Source organism: Anolis carolinensis, unplaced genomic scaffold, assembly GCF_035594765.1.
Source record: "Anolis carolinensis isolate JA03-04 unplaced genomic scaffold, rAnoCar3.1.pri scaffold_15, whole genome shotgun sequence".
In the NCBI taxonomy this organism is placed as follows: Eukaryota; Metazoa; Chordata; class Lepidosauria; order Squamata; family Dactyloidae; genus Anolis; species Anolis carolinensis.
This window is the reverse complement of record NW_026943826.1, coordinates 2,417,834-2,442,045: the sequence shown is the minus strand read 5'-3', so window position 1 is coordinate 2,442,045 and position 24,212 is coordinate 2,417,834. Positions and strand designations below refer to the sequence as shown.

At 39.0% G+C, this 24,212-nt stretch overlaps 1 protein-coding gene across 7 annotated transcripts in view; it reads left to right on the top strand.

Annotated features, from left to right (window-relative positions):
* The window catches only part of pax7 (paired box 7), a 250,119-nt gene that overhangs the window by 18,651 nt on the left and 207,256 nt on the right, over window positions 1-24,212 (top strand). For 2 of the 7 annotated variants that reach the window (XM_062965876.1, XM_062965871.1), the window contains exons 2-4: window positions 4,983-5,218; window positions 10,932-11,058; window positions 15,531-15,665. In XM_062965876.1, coding sequence (XP_062821946.1) covers window positions 4,983-5,218; window positions 10,932-11,058; window positions 15,531-15,665 — 498 coding nt within the window. Of the gene's footprint in view, window positions 1-4,982; window positions 5,219-10,928; window positions 11,059-15,530; window positions 15,666-24,212 lie in introns of all 7 variants that reach the window. The other 5 variants (XM_062965877.1, XM_062965872.1, XM_062965874.1 and 2 more) reach the window with 3 other exon arrangements.

Sequence of the window (24,212 nt, the reverse complement as noted above, 5' to 3'; positions counted from 1 at the left end):
ATATATATATATATATATATATATATATATATGACTATTATATATATAGAGAGAATATTATATATATATATATGTGTGTGTGTGTGTGACTATTATATATAGAGAGAATATTATATATATATATATGACTATTATATATAGAGAGAGAATATTATATATATATATATATATATATATATATATGACAATTATATATGGAGAGAGAATATATATATATATATATGACTATTATATATAGAGAGAATATTATATATATATATATATATATGACTATTATATATAGAGAGAGAATATTATATATATATATATGTGTGTGTGTGTGTGACTATTATATATAGAGAGAATATTATATATATATATATGACTATTATATATAGAGAGAGAATATTATATATATATATATATATATATATATATATGACAATTATATATGGAGAGAGAATATATATATATATATATGACTATTATATATAGAGAGAATATTATATATATATATATATATGACTATTATATATAGAGAGAGAATATTATATATATATATGTGTGTGTGTGTGTGACTATTATATATAGAGAGAATATTATATATATATATATGACTATTATATATAGAGAGAGAATATTATATATATATATATATATATATGACAATTATATATGGAGAGAGAATATATATATATATATATATATATATGACTATTATATAGAGAGAGAATATTATATATATATATATATGACTATTATATATAGAGAGAGAATATTATATATATATATATATATATATATATATTTATATGACAATTATATACGGAGAGAGAATATTATATATATATATATATATATATATATATATATATATATGACTATTATATATATAGAGAGAATATTATATATATATATATATATATATATATATATATATATATGACTATTATATATGGAGAGAAAATATTATATATATATATATATATATAAAATACATAGAGGGGATTATATATATATATATATAACTATTATATATGGAGAGAGAATATTATATATATATATATATATATATATATATAATATGACTATTATATATAGAGAAAGAAAATTATATATATATATATATATATATATATATATATATATATATGGAGAGAAAATATGATATATATAGAATAATATTATAGAGTGAATGTGATATATATAGAATGATATTGTATATATGGAGAGAATAATATTAGAGAGAGAATGTTATATATATATATACACACACATATATGGAGAAAATTTATATATATATATATAATATTACATAGAGAAAGAATGTTATACATATAGAATAATATTATAGAGAGTGAATGTGATATATATAGAATGATATTGTATATATGGAGAGAGAATATTATATATAGAGAGAATAATATTAGAGAGAACGTTTTATATATATAAATGTATATATATATATATATATACTATTATATATAGAGAGAGAATATTATATATAGAGAGAATAATATTAGAGAGAGAATGTTATATATATATATATACTATTATAAATAAAGAGAGAATATTATATATATATATATATATATATATATATATATATGGAGAGACAATATTATATATATATGTGTGTGTGTGTGTGTAATATTATATATATACATATATATATATATATATATATATGTATATAATATTGTCTCTCCATATATATATATATATATATACATATAATACTACATAGAGAGTGAATGTTATATATATAATGATATTGTATATATGGAGAGCATATTATATATATAGAGAGAATAATATTAGAGAAAGAGATTATATATATATATATATATATATATATGGAGAGAAAATATTATAGAATCATAGATTTATAGAATAGTAGAGTTGGAAGAGACCTCATGGGCCATCCAGTCCAACCCCCCCCCCCCCCAAGAAGCAGGAAATCGCATTCAAAGCACCCCCGACAGATGGCCATCCAGCCTCTGTTTAAAAGCCTCCAAAGAGAATAATATATATATTATAATATTTTGTATATAGATTATTTTAAAGAGAGAGAAATATTATATATGTAGAATAATATTTTATTGGAGAGAGAATAATTGTGCTATAAGTCTGGCAAAATGCGCAATTGCAGAATTAGCCTGAGAAGGTGCGCAATTGCAGAATTTGCCTGAGAAGGTGCGCAATTGCAGAATTAGTCTGGAAGGTGCGCAATTGCAGAATTAGTCTGAGAAGGTGCGCAATTGCAGAATTAGTCTGAGAAGGTGCGCAATTGCAGAATTAGTCTGAGAAGGTGCGCAATTGCAGAATTAGTCTGAGAAGGTGCGCAATTGTGCTATAAGTCTGGCAAAATGCGCAATTGCAGAATTAGCCTGAGAAGGTGCGCAATTGTGCTATAAGTCTGGCAAAATGCGCAATTGCAGAATTAGTCTGAGAAGGTGCGCAATTGTGCTATAAGTCTGGCAAAATGCGCAATTGCAGAATTAGCCTGAGAAGGTGCGCAATTGTGCTATAAGTCTGGCAAGATGCGCAATTGCAGAATTAGTCTGAGAAGGTGCGCAATTGTGCTATAAGTCTGGCAAAATGCGCAATTGCAGAATTAGCCTGAGAAGGTGCGCAATTGCAGAATTTGCCTGAGAAGGTGCGCAATTGCAGAATTAGTCTGAGAAGGTGCGCAATTGCAGAATTAGTCTGAGAAGGTGCGCAATTGCAGAATTAGTCTGAGAAGGTGCGCAATTGCAGAATTAGTCTGAGAAGGTGCGCAATTGCAGAATTAGCCTCAGAAGGTGCGCAATTGCAGAATTAGCCTGAGAAGATGCGCAATTGCAGAATTAGTCTGAGAAGGTGCACAATTGCGCTATAAGTCTGGCAAAATGCGCAATTGCAGAATTAGCCTGAGAAGGTGCGCAATTGCAGAATTTGCCTGAGAAGGTGCGCAATTGCAGAATTAGTCTGAGAAGGTGCGCAATTGCACTATAAGTCTGGCAAGATGCGCAATTGCAGAATTAGTCTGCGAAGGTGTACAATTGTGCTATAAGTCTGGCAAGATGCGTAATTGCAGAATAAGTCTCACCTGGGGGCCCAAATTTGAAATACCAACAACATGGTGTGCAATAGCAGGTGGCATTACGGGTGCAGCGGTGTGAAATGGCAGGATGAACTCCACAAAGATCTCAAGGCAGAACACATATTGCACTCCCCATGTGTGTAAGAGTGTGAAATTGCATAATAATGGGCGAGAGCACAATCTAGTTCCAGAAAGCTGTACAATATGTCCCAGAGAGTATAGATGATAGATAGATGTGGTGATAGATGTGGGGAGAAGTACAAGGTGTCATTGTGTTCTGCATCTTCTGCTGTGTTTCCTTCTGAGGAAAAAAGCCTCTTGTTGTGTAAAATGTGGAGTCCAAGCAAAGGCGCAATAGCTCCTTCAATGCACAATAGATCCCAGAGGGTGGCCTAGTGGTGCAAAACAAGCTTACCCATCTGAGAGAGGGTGGGATGCTTCTGGAAGTGTGGGCCATGGTGTGACCCAAGTGTGCAAGGAAGCTCTTGTTGTGTAAAATGTGGAGTCCAAGCAAAGGTGAAATAGCTCTTTGATGATAGATATGGGGAAAAGTAGAAGGAAGAAAGAGACCCACTGGTGTCATTGTGTTCTGCATCTTCTGCTGTGTTTCCTTCTGAGGATGAAAGCCTCTTGTTGGGTAAAATGTGGAGTCCAAGCAAAGGCGCAATAGCTCCTTCAAGTACAATAGGTCCTAGAGGGTGGCCAAGTCTACCCATCTGAGAGAGGGTGGGATACTTCTAGAAGTGTGTGCCAAGTGTGCAAGGAAGCTCTTGTTGTGTAAAATGTGGCGTCCAAGCAAGCGCAATAGTTCCTTTAATGTGCAATAGGTCCCAGAGGGTGGTCTAGTGGTCTACCCATCTGAGAGGGTGTGGGATGCTTCTGGAAGTGTGTGCCATGGTGTGACCCAAGTGTGCAAGGAAGTTCTTGTTGTGTAAAATGTGGAGTCCAAGCAAAAATGCAATAGCTAGTTGGTGATAGATGTGGGGAGAAGTAGAAGGACGAAAGAGACCCACTGGTGTCATTGTGTTCTGCATCTTCTGCTGTGTTTCCTTCTGAGGAAGGAAGCTCTTGTTGTGTAAAATGTGGAGTCCAAGCAAAGGTGCAATAGCTCCTTCAATGTGCAATAGGTCCCAGAGGGTGGCCTAGTGGTGCAAAACAAGTCTACCCGTCTGAGAGAGAGTGGGATGCTTCTAGAAGTGTGTGCCATGGTGTGACCCAAGTGTGCAAGGAAGCTCTTGTTGTGTAAAATGTGGAGTCCAAGCAAAGGTGCAATAGCTCCTTCAATGTGCAATAGGTCCCAGAGGGTGGCCTAGTGGTGCAAAACAAGCCTATCCATCTGAGAGAGGGTGGGATGTTTCTGGAAGTGTGTGCCATGGTGTGACCCAAGTGTGCAAGGAAGCTCTTGTTGTGTAAAATGTGGAGTCCAAGCAAAGGCGCAATAGCTCCTTCAATGTAAAATAGGTCCCAGAGGGTGGCCTAGTAGTGCAAAACAAGCCTACCCATCTGAGAGGGGGTGGGATGTTTCTGGAAGTATGTGCCATGGTGTGACCCAAGTGTGCAAGGAAGCTCTTGTTGTGTAAAATGTGGAGTCCAAGCAAAGGTGCAATAGCTCCTTCTATGTGCAATAGGTCCCAGAGGGTGGCCTAGTGGTACAAAACAAGTCTCTACCCATCTGAGAGAGGGTGGGATACTTCTAGAAGTGTGTGCCAAGTGTGCAAGGAAGCTCTTGTTGTGTAAAATGTGGAGTCCAAGCAAGCGCAATAGTTCCTTTAATGTGCAATAGGTCCCAGAGGGTGGTCTAGTGGTCTACCCATCTGAGAGGGTGTGGGACGCTTCTGGAAGTGTGTGCCATGGTGAGGACCAACCAAACAACCAAGCAACCAACCAACCAAGGGGTTGTGCTGTCTTTGTGTTGCAGTCTCGACCCCTCTGGGCCAAGGCCGGGTCAACCAGCTGGGCGGCGTCTTCATCAACGGGCGGCCCCTGCCCAACCACATCCGGCACAAGATCGTGGAGATGGCCCACCACGGGATCCGGCCCTGCGTCATCTCCCGCCAGCTGCGCGTCTCCCACGGCTGCGTCTCCAAGATCCTCTGCCGCTACCAGGAGACCGGCTCCATCCGCCCCGGGGCCATCGGGGGCAGCAAGCCCAGGGTGAGTCCTCGGGTGGGGCCACGGAGCGGGACACGGAGCGGGACACCCGCCTCTCCACACCTGTCTCGCCAAAGGGCTGCCTCTGGCGTTACGCACAGCATTTAAACCCCAAGTTTGGGTTGGTGAACCTACTTCGAGTAGACCTATTGAGCTCCGTGGGTGCAGAGAGTCTCAGGGAACCCTAAGGCTCATAAAGGAAGGCTGGGAATCTCCAAAAAGTGGCCTCTCCAAACCTGTCTCTCCTAAGAGTTGCCTCTCCAAATTCGCTAACTTTACGCACAGCATTTAAACCCCGAGTTTGGGTTGGTAAATCTACTTCGAGTAGACCTATTGATCTCCATGGGTGCGGGGAGTCTGAGGGAAGCCTTAGGGATGTAAAGGAAGGCTGGGGGGGGGGCTCTCCAAAAAGTGGCCTCTCCAAACATGTCTCGCAAAAGGGTTGCCTCTCCAAACCTGTCTCCAAACCAAATTCGCCAACTTTACGCACAGCATCCAAAGCCCGGGTTGGGGGTTGGTGAACCTACTTCGAGTAGACCTATTGAGCTCCATGAGTCTGAGGGAACCCTCAGGCTCATAAAGGAAGGCTGAGAATCTCCAAAAACTGGCCTCTCCAAAGGGTTGCCTCTCCAAACCTGTCTCGCCTAAGAGTTGCCTCTCCAAATTCGCCAACTTTACGCACAGCGTTTAAACCCCAAGTTTGGGTTGGTGAATCTACTTCGAGTAGACCTATTGAGCTCCATGGGTACGAGGAGTCCAAGGGAACCCTTAAAGACGTGAAGGATGGCTGGGGGGGGGGGGGGGTGGCTCTCCAAAAAGTGGCCTCTCCAAAGGGTTGCCTCTCCAAACCTGTTAAGTCTAAGAGCTGCCTCTCCAAATTCGCCAACTTTACGCACAGCGTTTAAACCCCAAGTCTGGGTTGGTAAATCTACTTCGAGTAGACCTATTGAGCTCCATGGGTGCGGGGAGTCTGAGGGAACCCTCAGGCTCATAAAGGAAGTCTGGGAATCTCCAAAAACTGGCCTCTCCAAAGGGTTGCTTCTCCAAACTTGTCTCGCTTAAGGGTTGCCTCTCCAAATTCGCCAACTTTACGCACAGCGTTTAAACCCCAAGTTGGGGTTGGTGAATCTACTTCGAGTAGACCTGTTGAGCTCCATGGGTGCGAGGGGTCCAAGGGAACCCTTGGGACATAAAAGGATGTAAAGGAAGGCTGGGGATTATCCAAAAAGTGGCCTCTCCAAAGGGTTTCCTCTCCAAACCCGTCTCGCCTAAGAATTGCATCTCCAAAGTCGCTAACTTTATGCACAGCATCCAAAGCCCAAATTGGCGTTGGTAAATCTACTTCGAGTAGACCTATTGGGATCCATGGATGAGTGGAGTTAAAGGAAAGGTTTAAGGGGACAAAGGAAGTCGGGGGAGCCCTTTCCAAAGGCGTTCCTCCCCAAACTGGTCCCGGCAAAAGGTTGCCTCTCCAGAGTCGCTAGCTTTATGCACAGCATCCCAACTCCAGGTTTGAGTTATTTAAAAGTCTACTTGGGTTTTCTTAGAGTAAACCTGTTGGGATCCATGGATTGGGAAATTAAAAGAACTCCTTAGGGACGCTAAAGAAGGCTGGGAGGCTGTTCAAAGTGTAGCCTAAACAAAGGTTTTCCTCTCCAAACTTGTCTCGCCAAAGGAATGCCTCTCCAGAGTCGCTAACTTTACGCACAGCATCCCAACTCCAGGTATGGGTTATTTCAGAGTCTACTTAGGCTTTCTTAGAGTAGACCTATTGGGATCCATGGAGGAGGGAAGTCAAAGGGAATCCTTAGAGACGGAAAGAGTTTCTTCTCCAAAAGGTTTCTTCTCTCCAAAGGTTTTCCTCTCCAAACTTGTCTCGCCAAAGGGTTGCTTTTCCAAAGTCTCTAGCTTTACTCACAGCATCCAAAACCAGTTGGGGTTACTTTAAGAGTCTACTTTGGTCTGCATAGAGTAAACCTATCGAGATCCATGAATTGGGAAACTAAAAGGACTCCTTAAGGAAGCAAAGAAAAGCTTGGGAGCTCTTGAAAGGGTTTCCTCTCCAAATGGTTGCCTTTCCAAAGTCTCTAGCTTTACGCACAGCATCCAAACTCCAGGTTTGGGTTATTTAAGAGTTTACTTAGATCTACTTAGAGTAGGCCTATTGGGATCTATGGATGTGGAAGTTCAAAGGACTCCTTAGGAAGGTTGGGGGCTTCTCCAAAAGCTTGCTTAGATAAAAGATTTCTTTTTCAAATCTCTCCAGAGAACTGCCTCTCCAAAGTTGCTAATTTTACAACACAGCAAACAAAATGTAAGAGTCAACTTAGGTCTGCATAGAGGAGACCTACTGGGATCCATGGATGGGAAAATCCAAAGGAATTCTTAGGCTTTCCAAAGGATTTGCTCTTCAAACTTGCCTCTCCAAAGTTGCTCAGGGGAGCAAAGGAAGGCTGGGGACATCTCCAAAAAATGACCTCTCCAAAATTACTACCTTTATGCATAGCATCCAAATTTGCCTCTCCAAAGTTGCTAGCTTTACTCACAGAACCCATGGTTGCCTCTCCAAAGGGTTGTTTCTCCAAAGTTGCTAGCTTTACTCACAGAACCCATGGTTGTCTCTCCAAAGGGTTTCCTCTACAAAGTTGCTAGCTTTACTCACAGAACCCATATTTACCTCTCCAAAGTTGCTAGCTTTACTCACAGAACCCATATTTACCTCTCCAAAGTTCCTAGCTTTACTCACAGAACCCATATTTACCTCTCCAAAGTTCCTAGCTTTACTCACAGAACCCATATTTACCTCTCCAAAGTTGCTAGCTTTACTCACAGGATCCATATTTACCTCTCCAAAGTTGCTAGCTTTACTCACAGGATCCATATTTACCTCTCCAAAGTTGCTAGCTTTACACATAGGACCCATGGTTGCCTCTCCAAAGGGTTGTTTCTCCAAAGTTGCTAGCTTTACTCACAGAACCCATGGTTGTCTCTCCAAAGGGTTTCCTCTACAAAGTTGCTAGCTTTACTCACAGAACCCATATTTACCTCTCCAAAGTTGCTAGCTTTACTCACAGAACCCATATTTACCTCTCCAAAGTTGCTAGCTTTACTCACAGGATCCATATTTACCTCTCCAAAGTTGCTAGCTTTACTCACAGGATCCATATTTACCTCTCCAAAGTTGCTAGCTTTACACATAGGACCCATGGTTGCCTCTCCAAAGGGTTGCCTCTCCAAAGTTGCTAGCTTTAAGCACAGCATCCTAACCAAAAATGAGGATACTTGAGAGTCTGCTATTGGGATCCATGGATAGGGAAGTCATAGAAAGGCTGGTGGCATTCCCCCAAAGGTGTCCTTTTTTAAGTTTCCAGGTGCACATGCTCTTTACAAAAAAGCATCCAAGGCCCCAGTTGCTCTGGTTAGACTTGCAGTGGTTCCCAACCTGGGGTCCCCAAATGTTTTTGGCCTACAACTCCCAGAAATCCCAGTTTACCAGCCATTAGGATTTCTGGGAGTTAGAATCATAGAAGCTCTCCTAAAGTCCAGAATGCGGGTTTGACTTGTCTTAGTTTCGGCCTTCCTTTGTATCGCAAACTTCAGGAGCACATGGTCACTTGCCCCTAGGGATCCAGCCACTTCGACTGCATTGATCAGGTCCTCCGCGTTTGTTATAATATAATATAATATAATTTTATTTTTGTACCCCGCCACCATCTCCCCAGAGGGACTCGGGGCGGCTTACAGATATAAAACCAGCATACAGTAATATCAAATACAAAAACACACAAATAAATTTAAAAGGCATTAAAAAATCACAATCATTATAAAACACATGAAAAACACAGCAATAAAAACATAAAATGAGCTGGGCAAAGTGCACTGAGTGGAACTTATAAACAAGAAGAAAGTTAAGATGCTACAAGGTTATGGGAAGAGCCTTAAACTCGGGTGAACTCTGAGGCTATGTTAGGATGAGATCGAGAGTAGCCGATCCCCTCGTTGCCTCTTCTACCTTCTGGACCATAAAATTGTCTGCAAGGCAAGCAAGGAATTTGTTGGACTTTGTACTCTTGGCCGAGTTTGTTTTCCAGCAGATATCGGGATAGTTGAAATCGCCCATGACTACTATATCTCTTCTTTGTGCCTTTGGTCAACTGCTGACAGAAGGCTTCATCAAGTCCTTCATTCTGGCTCGGAGGTCTGTGGTAGACACCCACGACGAGATCTTTTTGAGTCCCATTTCCCTTGATTCTTATCCAGATGCTTTCAAGCTGGTTTTCCGGATTGCTGTCTTGCATCTCTTCTGCAACGTAAATGTTTTTGACATATAGGGCTACTCCCCCTCCTCTTCCATTTGTTCTGTGTCCGTGGAAGAGGTTATAGCCCTCAATGGCTACATCCCACCAGGTTTCAGTGACGCCTATGACATCGTAAGTGTGGTGTTGTGCTAAAAGTTGGAGTTTGTCTTGTTTATTGAAGGTCAAAAACATCTGCGGACCCCAGGTTGAGAACCACTAGGTTAGCGTCTCCTTAGGTCAACTTAGAGTAGCCCTATTGGATGGGAGGAAGGGAGGGGTCAACACAAGGCCTTTGTGGCCAAAATTGTTGGGATTCGGACAATCTTCTATATCTGGCCAGTCGCAAGAAAAATTGCCCAATAGGTTATGGGCCCAGAAAAAACTGAGATTTCCAAAGGCCCCTTTCAAGCCCAAATTGGTCGCTTCTATATATGGGGTCAATTACCATATATACTCGAGTATAAGCCGACCCGAATATAAGCCGAGGCACCTAATTTTACTACAAAAAACTGGGAAAACATTGACTCAAATTTAAGCCGAGAGTGGTAAATTTCAGAAATAAAAATAGATACCAATAAAATTACATTAATTGAGGCATCGGTAGGTTAAATGTTTTTGAATATTTACACAAGACTGTAATTTAAGATAAGACTGTACAACTCGGATTAAATCATTACTCCCGCCTTCTTCCATGTAAATGTGCTTATGTATCCTTTTAATAATAAAAGAGTAAAATTAGAAAATGTAATAATAATAATAATAATAATAGATACAGTAAAATAATAAATGTAATAATAAATAGAGTAAAATAATAAATGTAATAACAATAATAATTTCAGAGTGAAATAATAAATGTATTAATAATAATAATAACAGAATGAAATAATAAATGTATTAATAATAATATCATAGTGAAATAATAAATGTATTAATAATAATAAATAGAGTAAAATAATAAATAATACCAATAATAATAGAGAAAAATAATAAATGTACCATATATACTCGAGCATAAGCCCACCTGAATATAAGCCAATCAGGACCCTCACCTGAATATAAGCCAAAGGCGGCTTTTTCGGTCCTAAAAAGGGCTGAAAAACTCAGCTTAAACTCAAGTATATACGGTTCTTTTAAAGTTCTTCTAAGATCATTGGATTTTATATGATCTTAGAAGAACTTTAAAAGAACCGTATATATTTGAGTATAAGCTGAGTTTTTCAGCCCTTTTTCAGGACCGAAAAAGCCATTTGCTTTGAAGTGGGTTATAGGGCAGTGTAGATCCATCCTAAGAGTCCAAAGGGAGTGCCAGTTTCGGATCCCATCACCATGCAACAATGTGAATTTAAAAGTGGATTTTCTTCTCTCTCCTGTATCCAAATCCTCCCCCTTTTGTCCCTGTCCCTTGACCCCAAAAGCAGGTTGCTACTCCGGACGTGGAGAAGAAAATCGAGGAATACAAGCGAGAGAATCCCGGGATGTTTAGCTGGGAGATCCGGGACCGGCTCTTGAAGGACGGCCATTGCGACCGGAGCACCGTCCCTTCAGGTGAGAAGGAAACTTGGGTGCCACATGGTGGAGTTAACCCAGTTTGATACCATTTCAGCTCCACCTAGTCCGGCCAAATCCTGGCTCAACTATTAGGCAAGTTGCACTCTCTCGGTCTCATGGAAAAATGGATGGATACTATTATTATTATTATTATTATTATTATTATTATTATTATTATTATTACTTTTGGACACAATGAGATGGACTTTCTCATCCATCACAGGTTGGATGGACACTTCTATTATTATTATTATTATTATTATTATTATTATTATTATTATTATTATTACTTTTGGACACAATGAGATGGACTTTCTCATCCATCACAGGTTGGATGGACACTTCTATTATTATTATTATTATTATTATTATTATTATTATTATTATTATTACTTTTGGACACAATGGGTCGGACTTTCTCATCCATCACAGGTTGGATGGACACTTCTATTATTATTATTATTATTATTATTATTATTATTATTATTATTATTACCTTTGGACACAATGGGTCGGACTTTCTCATCCATCACAGGTTGGATGGACACTTCTATTATTATTATTATTATTATTATTATTATTATTATTATTATTATTACCTTTGAATTCAATGGGATGGACTTTCTCATCCATCACAGGTTTGATGGACACTTCTTTGATGATGATGGTTATTATTATTATTACCTTTGGACTCAATGGGATGGACTTTCTCATCCATCAGTGGACACTATTATTATTATTATTATTATTATTATTATTATTACCTTTGAACTCAATGGGATGGACTTTCTCATCCATCACAGGTTGGATGGACACTTCTATTATTATTATTATTATTATTATTATTATTATTATTATTATTACCTTTGAATTCAATGGGATGGACTTTCTCATCCATCACAGGTTGGATGGACACTTCTATTATTATTATTATTATTATTATTATTATTATTATTATTATTACCTTTGAATTCAATGGGATGGACTTTCTCATCCATCACAGGTTTGATGGACACTTCTTTGATGATGATGGTTATTATTATTATTACCTTTGGACTCAATGGGATGGACTTTCTCATCCATCAGTGGACATTATTATTATTATTATTATTATTATTATTATTATTATTATTATTACCTTTGAACTCAATGGGATGGACTTTCTCATCCATCACAGGTTGGATGGACACTTCTATTATTATTATTATTATTATTATTATTATTATTACCTTTGAATTCAATGGTAATAATCCATCACAGGTTGGATGGACACTTCTATTATTATTATTATTATTATTATTATTATTATTATTATTATTATTATTATTATTATTATTATTACCTATGGGCTCAATGGGACAGACTTTCTCATCCATCATAGGTTGGATGGATTATTATGATTGGATGGACTATTATGATTGTTATTTCATTATTATTACCTTTGGACACAATGGGATGGACTTTCTCATCCATCACAGGTTGGATGAACACTTATTATTATTATTATTATTATTATTATTATTATTATTATTATTACCATTATTACCTTTGGACTCAATGGGATAGACTTTCTCATCCATCAGAGGTTGGTTGGACACTTCTATTATTATTATTGCCTTTAAACTTGATGGGATGGACTTTCTCATCCATCAGAAGTTGGATGGACATCTTTCAGGAGTCCTTTGATGGTGTCTTCTTGCCTGAACTAGGGACCTTCTACACTGCCATATAATCCAGTTCAAAACAGATAATCTGAGGCCTTTGATGTCCTTTTGGTAGACCCTTCCAACCCTCTTCTTAAGACTTTCTGATTTTCCTTCTGCACTTTGACAGCGAATAGAAGGTTATTTTTTAATACAGTTAATAGGATGTCATCTACGTAGAGAATGATTGCAATTGAATCAACCCTCCATTTTTCCAAGGGGAATTTTTAAAAATAAATAACTATTTTAATTAATTTCTAGACATCTCTAGATCCCTCAGTTTGACTATAGTTGACTATAGGGATTTATAGGCTGTATCCAGTTGAAATCAATCACCTTATCAACGGGACTGAGATATATTGTTTACAGGAATAACTCTCAATTACACTATGTAGCACTATTGTTGTTCCTGGCTTATCAATGTCATTTCCTGATTGGGTCTATCATTAAAACTTGGAAAAAGTTGCTTAAACTGCCAAAACTTCTGCGAGAAGGAAACATTTTGTTTTTTTTGTTTTTTTAAAATATATATTTACTAGCTGTGCCCGGCCACGCGTTGCTGTGGCAAAGTGGTGGTGGTATCGGTTAAAACTTGTTGTGGAATTTTTATTTGACGTTATTTGTATTTTTTTAAATTAATTTTATTGTCACTTATCTTTTTTATTTATTATATTTTATTATTTTGTTGTATTATTTTTAGTCATTTTGTTATAGTATTTTATTGTATTAATTATTTTAGTGTTTTTTTATAATTTTTTATTGTATTATTTGTATTTATTTTTTTATCATTATTTTATTAACACTGGGCTGAGTGGGTTGCTAGGAGACCAAGTGGGTGGAGCTTAGCCTTCTAACTGGCAGCAATTGGATAAAAACTATTATTCCTCTCCCTCTAATTAGGAATTTATTTTTCTTTTCTTTTTGTTGTATCAACCTAGAGGCATGGATGAGGGGTTGTGATGTCAATTTTCGAGGTTGTGGGGTGTTTACTTTTGTTGTTTTGTCCGCTGCCGTGATGCCATCACTCTTTTATATATATAGATTGAAAAGCAGTTTAATACATCGAAAGAGTGAGAACATTTTTTAATATAGAAAGTGCAGAAATTAAGATTAAGATAGTAGAGAAGAAGTTTAAAAACTTTTTTAAAAAAACCAAAAATACCCCCCCCCAAAAAAAAAAAAGAAAAGAAAAAGGGACTTCCATCTTTGCCTTTGCGTTTCCCATTCTCCAATCCTTAAAAAGAGGGTGATCTATATATACAAAACCATTATAGATCAGCCTCAGTCACCTTCGTAATTAAGGCAATCATTCAAAAATAAAAGGAATGATAGCCTTTCTATTGGATGTGTCACAGATTCTTGGTAGTTCATTTTGTTTCCATCTTTTTGCAAAACAAATTCTGGCGGCTGTCGTAAGATAAGTGAATATTTTATCGTCATTAGGCCCTAAATGGATGTACTGGTCTGTTATCCCCAGAAGATAGTACTCCGCTTTTCTGGGGAAATTGATTTTAAGAATTTCCTGACAAATATTATGGACCTTCTCCCAATAAATTTTCGTCATTTTACATGTCCACCACATATGGAAAAAACTTCCCTCTTGGTCCTCACATTTCCAACAGGTTTTTGAGGTATTCTTATACATCTGATTTAATTTCTTTGGTGTGATGTACCAGCGGTGGAACATCTTTAGCCAGTTTTCTTTCAGGTCCATTGCATAAGTGTACAGTAGAGTCTCACTTATCCAACACTCGCTTATCCAACGTTCTGGATTATCCAACACATTTTTGTAGTCAATGTTTTCAATCTATCGTGATATTTTGGTGCTAAATTCGTAAATACAGTAATTACTACATAGCATTACTGCATATTGAACTACTTTTTCTGCCAAATTTGTGGTCTAACATGATGTTTTGGTGCTTAATTTGTAAAATCATAACCTAATTTGCTGTTTAATAGGCTTTTCGTTAATGCCTCCTTATTATCCAACATATTCGCTTATCCAACGTTCTGCCGGCCCGTTTATGTTGGATAAGTGAGACTCTACTGTATTAATTATCACTTATCAATTACTAATTTCCAATTAATTACCAAATATTGATTATTGATTGTTTATTATTAATTATTGGTTATTGGCTATTATTTATTAAAGGTCCTGTATTTATTTATTTATTATTATTATTATTACATGTATTATTTTACTCTATTATTATTAAAGGGATACGTAAGCGCATTGACATTGAAGAAGATGAGAAGAATGATTGGATCAGAGTTGGACAGTCTTATCTTAAATTTGAGCTCTATGTAAATATTCAAAAGCATTTAACCTACTGATGCCTCAATTAATCTAATTTTATTGGTATCTATTTTTATTTCTGAAATTTACCACCCTCGGCTTATACTGGAGCCAATGTTTTCCCAGGTTTTTTTGTGGTAAAATTAGGCGTAGTTTCCCATTCTGCCAGCATTATCGGTCTTCTTAAATTTTCTGCCCATCTGATCATACACTTTTTTTATTGTTTCCTCTTCTGTTGAAACATTTTGTTATGGTTTTTCAAATCGAGTCTCAAATCGAGTCTCAACCCATTCAACATAGTTTGTGGCACGAAAACGAAGCTTCTGGAGTGGAACAACTACTTTTGAAGTCAGGACTGCACAACTAAACAGGAAATGACACTTTCAAACCAGGAACAGAATGGACCGCTTTCCGCTCTCTCTTCCTTCCAAAGCAGCTTATACTTCCTTCTTGTGTCTTTGATGTCCGAGGTTTAGTGAGTTCTATTAGCCGAGTGCTCCGAATCAAGTTCGGGAAGAAGGAGGAGGAGGAGGACTGCGACAAGAAGGAGGAGGACGGCGAGAAGAAGGCCAAGCACAGCATCGACGGCATCCTGGGCGACAAAGGTAGGCCTCCTTCATGTCTATATATCAGATGTGGCAAATACCTTCCTCCCGAAGCCACCCTAAGCATTGCTTTCTACTCTCCTTGGGAACATGACACAGTAGATTTATTGTGGCCGTGGCTCAGTCATTGCATCTACATTGTCAAATGAATGTCGTTTTATACCGCTTGAACTATCATGGCTACGGATTCCCGGGAGTTCTGTTTTTCGTAAAGCCTTTGAGAGAGTTTTTCATAGACAAAGCAAAAAACAGAGAGTACTTCAAATGGAGGGGGAAATGGTAACGTTGCAGACAGTAAGCAATAGTCAATTAAGGAGAAAAAGGTCACCACAGCACGCGGAAGTGTGCTGGGCCCATAACCCATGTCACCCACCTGACAGCCTTTGGATTTCTCTGCCAAACTAAAAATCCCAACATGACATTGTTAAAAGCCAAACCGCGTTCGTTTTCCAGTGCAGATGCTATGGATCCCTGAGAGTTTGGCGAGGCCCTTGTCAAACTACAGCTCCCAGGATCCCATAGCATTCCACCAGAGAAGTTCCTTCTCAGTTAGAGGACCCAACGGGACATGTCTACAATGGCTGAACAATCGGACGAAGTGAGACAGATGCCACAATGTTGGGATTGGCAGAATCCCCAAGGTTGAAATTAAATTGCTTCCATGTTGGTGTCCTTTGGGTTGTAGGAATGGAGTTTAGTCTTTATTGAGTGCGATTATTATCTTCTTTTAGTGATTTATTCTATCCATCCATCTGTCCATCTTTCCAACCATCCATCCATCCAATATACCTAATTGTCCAATATACCTATTATCCACGTATCTGTCTTTCTATCTGTCTGGCCATCTATCCATCCATTTGTCTGTTCATCCATCCATCTAATATACCTATCTGTCTGTCCATCCATCCATCTATCCAATATACCTAATCGCCCAATATATCTAATTATCTATCTGTCAATTAATCTATCTATCCATTTGTCTATCTGTCCGTCCATCCATCCATCCATCCAATATACCTAATTGTCCAATATGCCTATTATCCATTTGTCTGTCTGTCTGTCTGTCTATCCATCCATCTATCCATCAATTCATCTGTCCATCCATTCATCCAATATATGTCTGTCTGTCCATCCATCCATGCAAAATACCTAATTGCCCAATATACCTAATTATTCATCTATCAATCGATCTATCCATCCATCCATCCATCTGTCCATCCATCAGTCCATCCATCCATCCAATATACCTAATTGTCCAACCTATTATCCATTTGTCTGTCTGTCCAGATGGACATCCATCATCTTTCAGTTCCATCCATCCATCCAATATACCTGTCTGTCCGTCCGTCCATCTATCCATCCGTCCGTCTGTCCATCCATCCGTCCATGCAATATACCTAATTGTCCAATATATCTAATTATAACCATCTATTATCAATCTATCAATCCATTTATCTATCCATTGATCCATCCATCCATCTATCTATCCATGTATCCATCCATCCAATATATCTAACTATCCATCCTTCTGTCCGTCCGTCCGTAATTATCTACCTATCCAATATATCTATCCTATCTATCATCGATATATCTGTCTGTCTGCCTATCCTATCTATCTATCTATTTGAAGTTAGATAATGAAGGATCTGCGGCCCAAGTTTGGTCCAGATCCAGCCTTTGTGGAATATATAGACATACTTTGACTTTTATATATATATAGATTGGACAATTTAGGGATATATTCTGGATAAGGGAGCTCAACATTTACTACTGCAATTATATTTAAATATTGGAGTATTTCCCAAGCAAGAGTGCTCGACGTTGTTGTTGTTGTTGTTGTTGGGGGTCTGGAAGTGGCGAATCATTCATCTGTTGTGCATTTATTTTGTCATTGCTACGAAACCAACTTGGGAGCTTATTGTTGGCAAGGAAAGTTGCGCTATTGAGTATTAGAATTGATAATTAATCTTTAGTTTATTTATTTAGTTATTACATTTATATCCCGCCCTTCTCACCCCAAAGGGGACTCAGAGCGGCTTACAAATAATATATACTTACATTATTATTATATTATTCGCATATCACAATATTAGCATTCTATATTTCTATATTGTACTTTATTATATTATTATTAGTAATATTACATGTAATACATAATATATAATTAATATTATTATGTTGTATTAGTATTAGTATTATATTGTATACTTATCATGGCCCTATTCTTTTTAATTGTTCTGTCGGATTGTCAAAGGTTAGTAGTGTGTCATCCGCAAATAAATTTATTTTATATCTTCCCTACCTATCTTATATCTTCCCTCCCTCCCAATCACTTTTATATTTCTATCCTCTCGTATCATATTTGCTAACATTTCTATAACTATTGCGAATAAGGAAGGTGGGCAAATTTGTGTTTTGACGAGGATCGATTCTGATACAAAATAGAAACGTAGAATGAGATGTTGCAGTTTTTATGGAGCCGCGTTGCTAAATGTTGGCATTCTGGAGAAAGGTTGGATTGCAATTCCCAATTAGGATAAAACTGAGGGAAAATGGGATATGTAGTCCATGTGGATCCATTCAAACTCTGTCCAAAGTTATAATGGATAAGCCTTGCTTTAACGTATAGAACAGTGGTTCTCAACCTTCCTAATGTAGCAACCTCTTAATACAGTTCCTCATGTTGTGGTGTGACCCCCAACCATAAAATTATTTCCGTTGTTACTCCATATATAACTAATCTTTCTCCTGTTATAATTTAAATATCTGATATGCAGGATGTATTTTCATTCATCGGACCACAATTGGCACAAATACCTGATACGCTCAAATTTGAATACTAGTGGAATTTGGGGAAAATAGGCCTTGATATTTGGGAGTTGTAGTTGCTGGGATTTATAGTAAACCTACAATCAAAGAGCATTCTGAACTCCACCAATGATGGAATTGAACCAAACTTGGCACACAGAACTCCCATGACCAACAGAAAATACTGGAAGGGTTTGGTGAGCATTGACCATGAGTTTTGGAGTTGTAGTTCACCTATATCTAGAGAGCACTTTGGACTCAAACAATGATGTATATCTAGACCAAACTTGGCACCAATACTCAATATGACCAAATGTGAACACTGTGTTCTGTGAACACAGAACTCCCATGACCAACAGAAAATACTGGAAGGGTTTGGTGGTCATTGACCATGAGTTTTGGAGTTGTAGTTCACCTATATCTGGGGAGCACTGTGGACTCAAACAATGATGTATATCTAGACCAAACTTGGCACCAGTACACAATATGACCAAATGTGAACACCGGTGGGATTTGGGGGAAATAGACCTTGACTTTTAGGAGTTGTAGTTGCTGGGATTTATAGTTCACCAACAATCAAAGAGTTTCTTGATCTCCGCCAATGTTAGAATCGGGCCAAACTTCCCACATGGAAACCCCATGAACAACAGAAAATACTGGAGGGATTTGGGAGGAATTGACAGTGATTTAGGGGAGATGTAGTTCACATCTCTGTGAACCCAAACAACGATGGATCTGGACCAAATTTATCACCAATATGTGATATCTGAATACTGATGGGATTGAGGGAGGAATTGATTTTGTCATTTGGGAGTTGTGGTTGCTGGGATTTATAGTTCAAAGAGCACTCCAAAGAGGAAAGAAGGACAGGCGGAGAGGCAGATTTTCAAAGGTTAGTAGTGTGTCATCCGCAAATAAATTTATCTTATATCTTCCCTACCTAGCTTATATCTCTCTTCCCTCCCTCCTGATCCCTTTTCCGCTAAAGGGGTTCCTAAGACCATCAGAAATAGGTGTTTTCTGATGCCCTCTGAAGCCCCCTCGCGACCCCCTAAGGGGTCCCGACCCCCAGGTTGGGAAACACTGGTATAGAACTACTAGCTGTGCCCGGCCACGCGTTGGTATGGGAAATAAAGTATTGAGGAATTGGTGGTAGTTAAGGTAAAGGGTCCCCTGGGCTGAGTGGGTTGCTAGGAGACCAAGTGAGTGGAGCTTAGCCTTCTAACTGGCAGCAATTGGATAAATACAATTATTCCTCTCCCCCTAATTAGGACTTTATTTTTCTTTTCTTTTTGTTGTATCAACCTAGAGGCATGGATGAGGGGTTGTGATGTCAATTTTCGAGGTTGTGGGGTGTTTACTTTTGTTGTTTTGTCCGCTGCCGTGATGCCATCACTCTTTTATATATATATATAGATTGCAATATTAGGGAATGTATGCAGTCTTCCGGTTCGGATGAAACTCCGTAATGGATTCTCAACAAAAACCGGCTCAAACTTGAAGGAAACTTCTAGCAGTATTGGTTCGGACCTACATTTGACTCCAACTCCCATCATCCCCAGCCTAAGAGTTTCTATTTCAGAATAATTGACCATTTCCTGTAACATCAGGGTTTTGATTTTGTGGCTGGTATACGTTATGCAAATGACTTGTGTACTTTATGCAAATATGCGAGGTGAATAAATTTTGCATAATTTACTCCAGATTTCCAACAAGGAGGCCTTTCCCCCCTTGTTGTCGCTTTATCTTCCCAAATAAGGTTTCAAAACTCTTGTTGTTTTCGTTGGCCTTGCTTATTATGGCAGGATTTGCTCGGTTTTTCTCATTCCGACGCGCACGCATCGTTCTGCGTTATCGTAATATCCCAAAATAAGTTTCAATATAACGTAGGAAATGGACCGATTTGGAGGCGCGTGAGGATCATCTACAAATATTGTGAATGTCGGAAACAGACACCCAGATCCTTTTTCCTTTTTCTTCCTCGTTCTCTGCATGATTAAGATCCTTCGTTTGCGGGTTTGTTTTGCTTTTTTGTGGGGAAAATATCCCGACGCGTAAATCCAATGGAAATAACTTCAAGATGGGAAATGGGCTCGGAAAGGAATTCCGAGCCTCTGGATGGCAAGCCATGCATTCTGTAAGGTTTTCCCAAGGAAGGGGTGCTGTGAGTTTTACGGGCTGTATGTTCCAGAAGCACTCTCTCCTGACGTTTCACCCACTTCTATGGTAGGCATCCTCAGAGGTTGCGAGATCTTTTGGGAACTAGGCAAGTGGGGTTTATATCTGTGGAATGATGTCCAGAGAGGGAGAAAGAACTCTTTCCTCCTCCTTTTCCTTTTCCTATCAGGCCGTTTCTTCTTCTTCTTCTTCTTCTTCTTCTTCTTCTTCTTCTTCTTCTTCTTCTTCTTCTTCTTCTCATCCTCCTCCTCCTGCTAAAAGGTATCATCTTCTCCTTCTCTTTCTCTTCTTCTTTTCTTCTCCTCCTCCTTCTTCTACAAGGCCTTTCCTTCTCCTCCTTTCCTTCTCCTCATTATAAAAGGCTTCTCCTTTTCTTCCTCTTTCCAACCTCCTCTTCCTTTTTCTATCAGACTTCTTCTTCTTCTCCTACTCATCTTTCTCTTCTTCTTTTCTTCTTCTCCTCTTTCTACAAGATCTTTTTTCTATGAGACGACTTCTTCTTCTTCTTCTTCTTCTTCTTCTTCTTCTTCTTCTTCTTCTTCTTCTTCTTCTTCCCTTCTCCTAAAAGGCATCTTCTTCTCCTTCTCTTTCTCTTCTTCTTTTCTCCTCCTCCTCCTCCTCTTTCTACAAGGTTTTTTTTCCTCATCTTTCCTCCTCCTCTTCCTTTTTCTATCGGATGACCTTCTTCTTCTTCTTCTTCTTCTTCTCCTCCTCCTCCTCCTCCTCTTTCTCTTCTTCTTTTCCTCTTCTCCTCCTCTTCTTTTTTCTATCAGACTTCTTCTTCTTCACCTACTCATCTTTCTCTTCTTCTTTTCTTCTTCTCCTCCTCTTTCTACAAGATCTTTTTTCTATGAGACGACTTCTTCTTCTTCTTCTTCTTCTTCTTCTTCTTCTTCTTCTTCTTCTTCTTCCCTTCTCCTAAAAGGCATCTTCTTCTCCTTCTCTTTCTCTTCTTCTTTTCTTCTCCTCCTCCTCCTCCTCTTTCTACAAGGTTTTTTTTCCTCATCTTTCCTCCTCCTCTTCCTTTTTCTATCGGATGACCTTCTTCTTCTTCTTCTTCTTCTTCTTCTTCTTCTTCTTCTCCTCTTTCTCTTCTTCTTTTCCTCTTCTGCTCCTCTTCTTTTTTCTATCAGACTTCTTCTTCTTCTTCCCTTCTCCTAAAAGGCATCTTCTTCACCTTCTCTTTCTCTTCTTCTTTTCTTCTCCTCCTCCTTCTTCTACAAGGCCTTTTCTCATCTTTCTTCCTCTTTCCTCCTCTTCTTCCTTTTCCTACCAGGCCTTTTCTTCTCCTCCTCCTCCTCCTCCTTCTGCTAAAAGGTATCTTCTTCTCCTTCTCTTTCTCTTCTTCTTTTCTTCTCCTCCTCCTTCTTCTACAAGGCCTTTTCTTCTCCTCCTTTCCTTCTCCTCATTATAAAAGGCTTCTCCTTTTTCTCCTCTTCCCAACCTCGTCTTCCTTTTTCTATCAGGCTTCTTCTCCTCCTCCTCCTACTCCTATTTCTCTTCTTCTTTTCTCCTCCTCCTCCTCTTCTTTTTTCTATCAGACGATGACTTCTTCTTCTTCTTCTTCCCTTCTCCTAAAAGGCATCTTCTTCTCCTTCTCTTTCTCTTCTTTTCTTCTCCTCCTCTTTCTACAAGATCTTTCCTAATATTTCCTCCTCCTCTTCCTTTTTCTATCAGACTTCTTCTTCTTCTTCTTCTCCTACTCTTTCTCTTCTTCTTTTCTTATCCTCCTCTTCTTTTTTCTATCAGACTTCTTCTTCTTCTTCTTCTTCCCTTCTCCTAAAAGGCATCTTCTTCTCCTTCTCTTTCTCTTCTTTTCTCCTCCTCCTCCTTCTTCTACAAGGCCTTTTCTTCTCCTCCTTTCTTTCTCCTCATTATAAAAGGTTTCTCCTTTTTCTCCCCTTTCCAACCTCCTCTTCCTTTTTCTATCAGGCTGCTGCTTCTTCTCCTTCTTCTTCTTCTTCTTCTTTTCTTCTCCTCCTCCTCTTCTTTCTACAAGGCCTTTTCTCATCTTTCCTCCTCCTCTTCCTTTTTCTATCAGGCTTCTTCTTCTTCCCCTTCTCCTAAAAGGCATCTTCTTCTTCTCCTTCTTCTCCTCCTTCTCCTTATTCTTCTACAAGGCCTTTTCTCATCCTCCTCCTTCTAGTTCTAAAAGGCTTCTCCTCCTCCTTCACCTTCCAGCCATCATCATCATCATGTTGTTGTTGTTGTTGTTGTTGTTGTTGTAAAAAGCAGAGGAGGATGAAAGGGAGAAACCCAAAATTTTGTTTTTAGAGCCCTGGAAGCTGTGTGTTCTTAAAAGGGCGTTTTGAGAGCCGGGTTTGGAGAAAGAGAAGAGAGAGGATGTCAAAAGAAGAGAAGGAGGGGGAGGGAAGAGAGAGAGAGAGAGAGAGAGAGAGAGAGAGAGGAGGGGTCTCCCCCTTGATCCCCCCCTTGAAATGAATTTGTTAAACAGATCACTGGCTTGCTGTTTCCTAAACGGTCCCTGGAAACCTCCTTTGACACTTGACGGATGGGCCTCGTCGCCTTCAATTATCTTCCAAGGCTGGATGGCATTTTGCGCCATGGGGGTGTTTTTGGAGGGGAAAGGGGGGCAGCATTGGGGGCAGGGGAAGCCTCTCAAGCCTCTCGCAAACCAGGCTTCCTTTCCAAGCCAAGACAAGAGCAAAACCTCTCCAAAAAAAAGCCTCCAGAGTCTCCAAAAGAAGCCTCCAAAGTCGAGCAAAAGAAGCCTCCAAAGTCGAGCAAAACCTCTCCAAAAGAAGCCTTCAAAGTCTCCAAAAGGAAGACCCCAAAGTCAAGCAAAACCTCTCCAAAAGAAGCTTACAAAGTCTCCAAAAGGAAGACCCCAAAGTCGAGCAAAACCTCTCCAAAAGAAGTCTCCAGTCTCCAAAAGGAAGCCTTCAAAGTCTCCAAAAGGAAGACCCCAAAGTCGAGCAAAACCTCTCCAAAAGAAGTCTCCAAAGTCTCCAAAAGGAAGACTCCAAAGTCTCCAAAAGGAAGACTCCAAAGTCGAGCAAAACCTCTCCAAAAGAAGCCTCCAAGTCTCCAAAAGGAAGACTCCAAAGTCTCCAAAAGGAAGACTCCAAAGTCTCCAAAAGGAAGACTCCAAAGTCAAGCAAAACCTCTCCAAAAGAAGCCTACAAAGTCTCCAAAAGGAAGACTTCAAAGTCTCCAAAAGAAGCCTCCAAAGTCTCCAAAAGAAGCCTCCAAAGACTCCAGAAGAAGCCTCCAAAGTTGAGCAAAACCTCTCCAAAAGAAGCCTCCAAGTCTCCAAAAGAAGCCTCCAAAGTTGAGCAAAAGAAGACTCCAAAGTCGAGCAAAGCCTCTCCAAAAGAAGCCTCCAAAGTCTCCAAAAGGAAGACCCCAAAGTCAAGCAAAACCTCTCCAAAAGGAAGCCTCCAAAGTTGAGCAAAAGAAGACTCCAAAGTCAAACAAACCCCCTCTCCAAAAGAAGCCTCCAGTCTCCAAAAGAACCCTCCAAAGTCAAGCAAAACCTCTCCAAAAGAAGACTTCAAAGTCTCCAAAAGAAGCCTCCAAAGTTGGGCAAAACCTCTCCAA